Source organism: Salvia hispanica, chromosome 3, assembly GCF_029641045.1.
Source record: "Salvia hispanica isolate PSC_SH4W2 chromosome 3, Shi_PSC_v1, whole genome shotgun sequence".
NCBI classification, from domain to species: domain Eukaryota; kingdom Viridiplantae; phylum Streptophyta; class Magnoliopsida; order Lamiales; family Lamiaceae; genus Salvia; species Salvia hispanica.
In genome coordinates, this window is record NC_142694.1 from 18556025 (window position 1) to 18565958 (window position 9934).

At 32.9% G+C, this 9934-nt stretch overlaps 2 protein-coding genes across 2 annotated transcripts; both read left to right on the forward strand.

Annotated features, from left to right (window-relative positions):
• Positions 1-2931: 2931 nt before the first annotated feature.
• LOC125212061 (DTW domain-containing protein) lies at positions 2932-7263 on the forward strand. Its single transcript, XM_048112098.2, has 8 exons — positions 2932-3284; positions 4278-4418; positions 4577-4669; positions 4836-4962; positions 5130-5233; positions 5367-5447; positions 5720-5799; positions 6746-7263. The coding sequence occupies exons 1-8, from the start codon at positions 2982-2984 to the stop codon at positions 6963-6965; spliced, it is 1149 nt and encodes a 382-aa protein (XP_047968055.1). The 5' UTR covers positions 2932-2981; the 3' UTR covers positions 6966-7263.
• A 564-nt stretch (positions 7264-7827) lies between these two features.
• LOC125209246 (GPI-anchored protein LLG1-like) lies at positions 7828-9148 on the forward strand. The gene is made up of 3 exons (XM_048108850.2): positions 7828-8041; positions 8228-8284; positions 8640-9148. Exons 1-3 carry the CDS (start codon positions 7963-7965, stop codon positions 8984-8986), a joined length of 483 nt encoding a protein of 160 aa, XP_047964807.1. The 5' UTR covers positions 7828-7962; the 3' UTR covers positions 8987-9148.
• The last annotated feature ends 786 nt before the right edge of the window (positions 9149-9934 follow it).

The window sequence follows — 9934 nt, forward strand, 5'->3', positions numbered from 1 at the left end:
TATATCTCCCCGAATGAATAAATATTTAGTATCATAATTTCGAAGAATTTTGGATATAGCATGTTCTTTGCTTATATGGAGTATATGTTAGTTAAATTATTACTATTATTCTCCACCAATATAATTTGTTATCATATTTTTATAGTAGAAGAATCTTAAAAAAAAAGCAACCAGCTTATCAAATTATCAAATAATATATAAACTTTAATTCAAAGTAGTAGTATATAATTTTATTAACTTGAAGTTTGACAGGTTTTCAAAATCGAGTCAAATTGAATCAAAATCTATGCTTTGTTTCAGAGATAGTATATAGTATGAATTAAATTACAAAATATGTCTCTATTATTGAACTTTCAAACTTTTTTTGGTCATTGTGTCAGCGACAAGAAATTCAATCTACAATCGGCCAAATATACATTTTTTATTGTAACATGCAGTTAATGATTGGTCTGCAGTTATTATACATAATTATTTACACATTCATTGACGATATGAACTTATATGTATATATTAAATAATATAATTATTGTTCGTAAATGAAAATTAATGGAGAAGGTGAAGAGGAACCAAAAGATAAGGTGAGCAAGCAGCCAAAGATGATAAAATATGAATATCTATGGAGTCGGAGATAGATTTTTCGATAAGGTTACAAATATGAAAAAAAAATTGCGATGAGGAAAAATATTTTTATATGTATCATATGTGTGTCTGTAAGACTGTAACGCCATTTGCAATAGATTCTCTACTTATAAAAGTATAATTTGACAAGGACCCAAATATATTTAATATGAGGATAATAAATTCGCTGATTTAATTTGCAACTTGTTAAAATTTCATAAATATCACAAACTTATATTATTATTTTTATTATCTATCATAGGGGAGTGTTATATTGTTAACTCAATACCTAATTGTTAACTACAACTAAATAATAGCCATTAAATATTCAAATTAAGGGTCTCTAGATCATCAACCACGAAATGTCAATACGATCAACAAAAAATGTCAATAAAGCCATAGGATTGATTCCATAAAATATCAATATGGGTATTAATGTCAATCAACTACATGTTTAGTTATAACTAACTTTTAAAAGAAATCCCAAAACGTTAAATTCATATAAGAAATTAAAGATAATTTTATAAGGATTCCAACGATATCATACATGCATATGTTCCGACGTCAAAATTTGAAAAAAAATTCGAATTTTTTTCAATTTTTTCGTAAAGCAGAAATGTCAACATACTATATAAAATATGTCAATATAATACATGTAGAATGTCAATATAAGCAATGGGTTAACATTCTTAAAGCATTATGTTGACATTCTCAATGCATTGTGTTGATATTTCCGAAACACTATATTGACATTTTCATCTAAAACCCTAATTTGGCGTTTTTTTTATCTTTTTTTTATTTTATTAATAAAAACGAAAATTACACATGGCAAATTATAGACCACACGTTTTCTAAAATCATATGACCTTAAATTAGTTGTAGTTAGCAATTAAGTGATAAGTTAACAATTGATGACCATCATATTTATATTATATGGAGTAATTATTTAATTTGGCAATACATGGCACCGGATCTAACCTAATTAAGAAAACTAATTAAAAATTCGAACAAATGTTGAATTCAGCGAAATGACCAATGAGTATTTCACACGGTTACCAATATTGACATTATTTTGAGTTTTTGACATTATTCTAACATGGCAATCACACGAGTCTTTGGTCTAATTTATTTTATGAGGAAGACTAAATACAAAAGAAAGACTACAAATTTAAAGTTTTCGAGATTGAGGATGATCTTAGCAATATTTGTGTAGAGGAAATGAAAAGTATTGAACATATTATCTTTAGGTGTTATTATTCCATCAACTTGTTCCTTGTGGTATTAGTGTTACAATTGTTGGAACCTTTCCTTATGCTACATGGGTTATTGGGGCTTCATTTTTTAGATTTGACCAAAAAATTTGGACATTCATATTTTATGTGGTGATGTCTGTTTGGTAGCTAAGAAAAATAACCGCTTTCTAGAAAATGAAACTAAATTGAAAAGTTAATTAAAAAAACCCAATTATGTGGAGTGATGGGTTGTGGATTAAAGGATAGAGGGTCCTAATTTTCCTTTCTCTTAGCATCAAGTTTACGAGAATTTGCTTAAAGTCAAGTGAAAAGGAAAAGACTTGAAATCTTATCGAGTGCTACTGAGGTGATATGTTATTCTATTTGCTTGCATGCTTTTGCATAAGATGAATCTTCGTATATCTATGTGTTATTTTTGGACCTTTTGGGTTTGGATTCGATTGGCGTAGTGATTTGCGGGAGTGTATTTATTTTTGTCTTGTCTTTGTCTTTGTCTTTGTCTTTTGCTTTCGCTTTTTTTGTTTGTTTATACATTGCTAACAATTACCAGTCTTACGATTGAGTCCTTGATCTCAATAGATAAAATCCCATAATGACATTATTTTCATAATTAATATTCGTAGCCTTTAGATTCGAGCAATATCCAAGACTAATGTAAACTAAAGAAGTCGAAACTTTTCTCTGCACTATACACTAGGACAAAATTTCGATGTGTAAACATTAAATGTGTTCTGGGCCTTACTGATCCAACAACAAGCACCATAAATGGGCCACCATGTAATCTCAAACTTTTATGGGCCTAATATGGATTATATCCCAAAATTCATTGATTAGAAATAAAACTAAGAGTATATATTTAGTTTTATTTTCTTCTTTGTTCTATTAATTTTGTTCAAGTTGGTTTCACACGATTTTTTTCTTCTATTCTCCATGCCCCCAAGGCATGCAAGGCAATGTTGTCCACGGTTTTTGATCAAACTAAAATATGTTTAAATATGGGCCTTGGCCCATTTTGTTGCTTTAAAATAAAATAGTGCTAGTGCAATGTTGTTTCTTTCGACACTTCACACCTAAAAAAAATTAACCCTATTAAAATAAAATTAATTGACGATGCTAATTTCTGCTCGTGGAATCTTGTTCAGCCCAAAGACTGCATTCAATAGCTTCAACAAGATTCCTCATTTTTACATTGGGGTCAAACCCTTTACCTCAAAACCCCCATTTTCGATGTCAGCGGACACTCTCACAGCAGCAGACAGTGATGGTGCAACCATTAGCCTCGAAGAATGGCAGGGGTGGGGCACCGTGTCGCCGCTGCCGGCGATGGTGGATCAAGTTATTCATGATATGAAGCTTCTGGAGAAGGACATTGACAAGCCCATGACCTTTGGTGGCAACCGCGGCGCCCTCACGGTGAGAAAAGGCAGTGTTTTTGTCGACAGCTTGTGTGTAATGCGGTGGAGTTGTGTGGAAATTGAATCAATTGGATGATGTTGTGATTTTGGTTTGTGGGGTTTCGGAAAGATTGGGAATTTGTGGGGCGGAGTTGGATGTTTGTGTGATTGAATTAATTTTATGTCTGATTTTTACCTTTTATGTTTGTTTATTTGTTTGTCTGTTTGTGGTGAATGGTGATTATTGAGTGTTGTATTGTTCTTTGTGGTTTATCTATGGATTAATTTGTTTCAACAACATAACATTTGCCCACAATTTTGGTTTTGCACGTCCTTGAATATAGACATTACATTGTTTGTAAGTTTATCCTAATTTCACCCTGACCTATGGGATGGAGGGAAAGTGTCTCACCACCTAAGTTGTGCTTCCTCCTCCATATTTTGAGGAAATTGAAGCTGATTCGCCAGTGTGAACATACCCTCTGCATACAAGACAGGAGTAGTTTATTGTATGCAACCAGTCATGTCACATGTGCAAAACCAAAATTAGGGAAAAGTTCTTGTATTTCAAACCAATTAACCGTTGCATGTAATAGTTTGTATTTGCTTGGAAACATTTTTTGTTTCAATCAAATGTATGGGAAAAAATCAATGTGATCATCAATGCTAAGCTTGAGAATGCAGACTTTGCCATTTTTAAAATTTGTTTTACTTGTAAGAGCGGCTATTTCAGTACGTAACCAATAAACACTTGCATAAACCTGTTGCTTTCAATCATTGTCAAAGGAAAGTTGGATAAACGTGATGTTAATTGGTTAGATACACTGATAAAGTAGCTGTGTTTAGATTCATTTGCCATTTTTATCTGTGTACATACTCTTCAACTATGTCTATCTTGATCTCAATATTTTAGATATGTATAAGCATGCTATTGTTATAAATGAAACTCAATCATCCAGAGGCTGGTTTATTGTGTCTCCTCCTTAACAATGGCATCTCTGCTTGCTACTAGGGAGGTTTTAAGGTTGCAGAAGACAAGAAGCATCGTGCAAAATATGCATCTCTAAACACTACTGAAGAAAAACTTCAATTCTTTTCAGCTCGACAGATAGCATGCCGGCTACTTGGGAGTAGGGGCTATCTGTGTCAGAAGGTACAAAGTCGGTCAATTTTGTCATACACCATTTTGTTTCTACAAATATAATTGGTTAGTGACTGACTTCCTTACTCTGATGGACTTAATAGCTCTTCTCCATGTGTGGTTATAATTTCCATTTTTTAACTACTTGTTGTCGTTTGAATTTATTGCAGTGCTGGCTTCCCCAAGAAGACTGTGTATGTTCGAAAATGAAAACATGCTCCTTGTGGAATAAATTGCGTATTTGGTTGTACATGCACCCGAAGGTTTGAGTTTCTGTCTGTTTGTTGCTCATTTTGCATTTATTATTTCATTTCAGAGGAGGAAACACACATGCTTGTTCTGATTTTTTTTTTCATTTTAGTTTTATGATATGCTTTCTAAAACTTGAAATAAGATCGTTGAGCATTGCATTTTCATCTCTTTTATCAGGATTTCCTAAGACAGAACAATACTGGGAAGTTATTATGGCAAGTCTTTGGTGTTCAAGCTGCGAGCTTGTGTATCTTTGGCATAGCTGAGCACGAAGAAATGATGTGGAATGAATTGAATCATGCAGGTATTTTGTGTTCTTCCCACTCTTCACTCTTGAGATGTTATTTCCAAATTGAGGTTTTATGCTTATTTTATGCTTTTTTCCAAACCACAGTTTCTCCAAGAAAAATGTGAATTTTTTTTTTAATCTCAAAATTAAGTTCTTTTGATTCGACCAAGGGTGTTTTACAGGTAGAAACAGGGTTTGGTGTCTTTATCCTAATAAGAATGCAGTGACTGAATCTGTTAAGGATATTGTTATCTGCTCAACAAGTCAGGAAATCCAAGTAGAACCGGTAATTTGCATGCCTCATTACTGCAGGCTCAAGTTTGTTATAATATTATATACCAAAGCAATTTCAATATACAACCTATGCATGAAGCTTCTTTCAGTTATATGCTAAAAGCTCGTATTTTAATGTCACACAGGAAAACAAAGATGATGTGTTGCACTTTATTTTGATCGATGGTACTTGGAGCAATTCAGCTGCAATGGTCAAACGTTTGCAGGTTTGGAGCTAAACAAATATAAATCCGTATAATATCCAAAAAAAAATTGGTTCTCATTAATAATCTTTTATTTGCATTCACTCCTTGCTACGTTAAGAATCTATGAATCCGGCTTCTCATGAATGGAAAGTGAATATATGAAACTAACTATGTACTCGAAGAATAGCTCGTTAGGCATTGCGTAGCTACCATTTGTGCTGGCTAAGATTTTCTTCCACACTCATACATCGTGAAAGATAACATTTCACTAATGTAAGCTTGATTTTATACAGACTAGAGCTGAATCAGAATGGGGAAAGGAACTGCGTTGCATATCTCTGAACACAGGTGCATCCTTGATGCATAAACTACGGTAAAATCCCTTCTACATTCTTCCATTAAGTTCATATATAAAACTATCTAGTTGCTATTGTAAAGATTAAAAAAATTTAAAAATAATTACAATGCGTCGTTTTTGGCGTAAATTACTGTTTCACCCTTAACCCTTAATGCACATGAATTAGCCTGAATTCATGACTAAAACACTTTGTGGACTAACAAGCAAACTAGGCCAGTTTATATTAGGACTAAAAAGCTGTGGTTGTGAATTATAGGCAAAATAGGGTCAGTTCACGACTAAGAATACTCAGTTGTGGAATGTGGATTGAATGCAAAATATAGTCAATTCACGACTCTGAAGCATTTTGGTCACAGTCTAGGTAAAATAGGGTCTATCCACTGTCAAGTGGTGTCGTGGTTGTCAATGTTATCAAAATCACCCTCCCAAGGTGGGCGGGGCGAGTGATATCCAGGCCGAGTTCTGTGGCGACTTTTTTTAGAACAGTGATAACACTTTTTTATTTTGAGAATAGAGGCACTCTTTCCCCTATGTTACTTTTTGTTCTTTCTAGGTGACTTTATATCTCCTTATATTACATCTCTTATATTTCCTAGGTGCCTTTATATCTCTTATTCTGATTTTAATATCATTAGTTGCAGTTTGCAATTTTTATGTTTTAATATATATAAGTCATTCATTTTAAGTTTTAATTTTTACTAATGTTAACTAGGGATAGATATAAACAAATTTGGCTATAAAGTAGCCCCGTCGCCCTGAATTTTTACATCAATGGCCCACATCCTAACAACACTTGTGGTTGTGAATCGTAGGCAAAAATATGGCTAGTTTTGTTTTTTTTTAATCTTGTTGGTTTTCTCTCTGTACATTTACAAAAAAAATGGATATGTATGACATTTTTCTTTCTAGTGTTTTGTAGTTTGAGTTGTATTGTCTGATCGACCTATTATGTGTGGTTTAGACCCCAGCCGTCTTGGGATCGTACATGTACTGCTGCTGCAGCAATCGGCCTCCTCAATGAGCTCAACCAGCTTCCAGAGTTCAGTTCCATGGGATTGGACAAACAGGCAGAAGCAATAGACGATGCTTTGGAGGTGTTGTACGAAGGTCTCATTACTCGGAGACTGCGCTGGGGCAGGTCGATCTCTCGCAAGGAAAGGCACAACTGGGATATCTGGTAACGAGCAGCGCCACATTTTACGGTTTTTGCATATGGGCATACAAAGTTTTGCTGATTTCTGATGATTGATTTTCGATTTTTTTTCAATCTTGAATTTTTTCTTATTTCGTTTGATGTGGAATTCAACGAGACTAGAAAGTGATGGAAAATAGAGAGTTTTTTTCGTGTAATTTTTTAGCACTGTATTTCTGCTACTTGCTCAGTCGAAATAGTTTACTCGAGAGAAGTTCGGTTTCCGAGATTGGAGCTCAAGATTGAATTTGTGTCATGTTCGATTCATGAGATTGAATTTTCGTCTAGCTCATATTGTAACTTAGTAAGTATCATAATAGTGTCAAAACAATTGACGACAGCTAAGACTTTTAATGAACCTTTCAAAACAGCTAAGTATGCACTGAAATAAGGTTGTTATTGAAATTAAATTCTTTGCTTTTTAAATTGAATGTATGTCTATATATTTTAACTACCAAATTATCTTCAAAATGAAGAATATTAGAAGTACATCAAAAATTGTAAGAATAGATTCCGGTACACCCTTCTAAATTAGAACGAATGTGGAAAGACTTATGCATTTTTTCTATTATTAAGGCAAAGTATTTTGATTTAAAAAGTGTAACAGTGACAAAAATTGCATATAACCGTTACTTGCCACCTTGTTCATTCAACACAATTTGTCTATACACTAATTACTATGAGTCTGATTTTCCCCCTTTTTATCTGTAAATCCCTAGAAAACACCTACTTATTTTTGTGCAATAAATTCATACTACTAATATAACAAGCTAAGATTAATAAATATTTTTATGTTGCATATATACCATTCTTCTCCCGATTTCTTCTCCTTCAAACTCACCAACTCAAAGAAATCCAAAATTAGAAAAAAGCAAATAACAAGAAAAAAACCAAAAATATTTTATTAGAAAAGCAAATATAGAAAATAGCAATCGACAGAAAAAAAATCGGTTGAAAATCCCATCTGCAGAAGGAAGAAGGCATCAATGGATTCCAACAAATCCTTGCTGCATTTGTTTCTATTCTTCCTTGTTGTTGGCATTGCATCTTCTTCCCACCTTTCAAGTAAATTCTCCTTTTATATATATACACTAAGTTATTTCTCTATCATTATTTGAATCCTGATTTAAATTCCTTTGTAATGGGGAAAACTGTATTTTTCTTTGCAAGAATTAGTTGTTTAATTATTTGATTTTATTGTTTGAATGTTCAAGAATTTGACACATTTTTTTTGGTGATGTTTGTGAGAAGATGGGATCTTCGAACCGCACGGATCAATTGGTCGTTCGCTTCTACAGCAGAAAAAAAGTAAGAATCTATTTCTATTCATTTATCAATAAAAAAATTTATTTTTATTGTTATTGTTTTCCTCATTTTCGTCTTTTTTCTCATATTGTTTGTATAGTAGTAGTAGAATGGCCTGTACAAAATAGTTATTTTAGAGATTTACCATGTTCAATTTTGAATAGCAGGGGTGGGTATTCGGATTTCGGTTCAAACTTTTGACTAATTCGAACCGATTCAAAAATTTGAGTTATGTCCCATCATATACTCAATAATAATTAGGGTTAAAAGAGTAATTTTTCACAACATTACCAAAGACATTTAATTGTGGACGGATGAAGTGCGCCCCTAATTAATTAATGGCGACAAATAACTGCAGCTTGCCCCGTGGATTTCGAGAACATGAACTACACGGTGATCACAAGCCAATGCAAGGGGCCAAATTACTCGGCCGATAGATGCTGCCCGCCGTTGAAGCAACTGCTCTGCCCCGTCAAGGATCATGTCAACGATCTCAAGAGCGACTGCGCGGACGTCTTCTTCAGCTACGTCAACCTCTACGGCAAGTACCCTCCGGGGCTCTTCTCCACTCTCTGCAAGGAGGGCAAGGAAGGGCTCGACTGTGAAGGGGTTGTTGTTGCCAAAAATGGGGCCTCTTGCGCTGCCTCCTCCTCTCTAGTCATGGTCATTGCTACATTAGCATTGATCATGTTTTGCTATATTTGATGAGAGTGTGATGTGTGTGTGCTTTGTAGTTTGTTTGGCCTATTTATGAGTTGATTATTTGGAAAAAGCTCTGTGTTAAATTTGGGATGTGGATTGTGCACACATTTTTAATAATGTCTTTGTCGTCCTATCATTGTTGAATTGCTATATTTGATCTGGAAACTTGGACCAAATTAAAGAGAAAATTAAAAGTTTATTGTGACTTGAGATATTGGATCAAGATTCGAAGAAAAAATTCCGTGGTTAAGGCAAACCAAATGACAGTTTGATGTTGTATGCCCCACTAATAAATTTTTGACATCTGAATTTGTATAGACATCACTGAACATTAATTTCTTTACCAAAATAGATATTATTATAAAATTTGGAAACTATCTAAAAATTTTAGGAGTTCCTATATTTAATACTACTACTACTATAACTTAATATACTTTTACGTTTTTTATGACCAAATTTCTTGCGATATGAGTTATAAATATTTTCATCCTTTTAGTTATCAATAAGATGAATTTAATAAAATAAAATACTCTATACATGAAATATTATATATAGTATTATATTTTGTTTTTAGATTGACGAAGATTTAATATAACAAGATTAATTTTCATGTCATTTACTTACTATTATTAGCTACGTTTATATTTAATACTGATATAATTATTCATATATATGAAATGGTAAAATAATATAAGAATTTTCATGTCATTTACTTACTATTATTAGCTACGTTTATATTTAATACTGATATAATTATTCATATATATGAAATGGTAAATAATATAAGAATGAAATTATAGGGGAGCATTAAGATCCTTACACCCTTTTAGGACTCGTTTGATAAGAAAGATGAGATATAACAAAATTTGTTAAATAAGATAAGAAATGCAGGCTTCGTGTCAAGATAAGCTCGGATGAAGGTTTTTTCGTTGTTGTTTGGTAAACAAGAAA

Bases quoted from the DNA above. Each gene is read 5' to 3' on its own strand.
- LOC125212061 (XM_048112098.2), top strand. From the start codon at position 2,982: ATGCTAATTTCTGCTCGTGGAATCTTGTTCAGCCCAAAGACTGCATTC. The intron at 3,285-4,277 runs GTGAGAAAAGGC...GCTTGCTACTAG, and splicing joins GCAACCGCGGCGCCCTCACG to GGAGGTTTTAAGGTTGCAGA. The intron at 4,670-4,835 runs GTTTGAGTTTCT...CTCTTTTATCAG, and splicing joins GGTTGTACATGCACCCGAAG to GATTTCCTAAGACAGAACAA.
- LOC125209246 (XM_048108850.2), top strand. From the start codon at position 7,963: ATGGATTCCAACAAATCCTTGCTGCATTTGTTTCTATTCTTCCTTGTT. The intron at 8,042-8,227 runs GTAAATTCTCCT...GTTTGTGAGAAG, and splicing joins ATCTTCTTCCCACCTTTCAA to ATGGGATCTTCGAACCGCAC. The intron at 8,285-8,639 runs GTAAGAATCTAT...AAATAACTGCAG, and splicing joins GCTTCTACAGCAGAAAAAAA to CTTGCCCCGTGGATTTCGAG.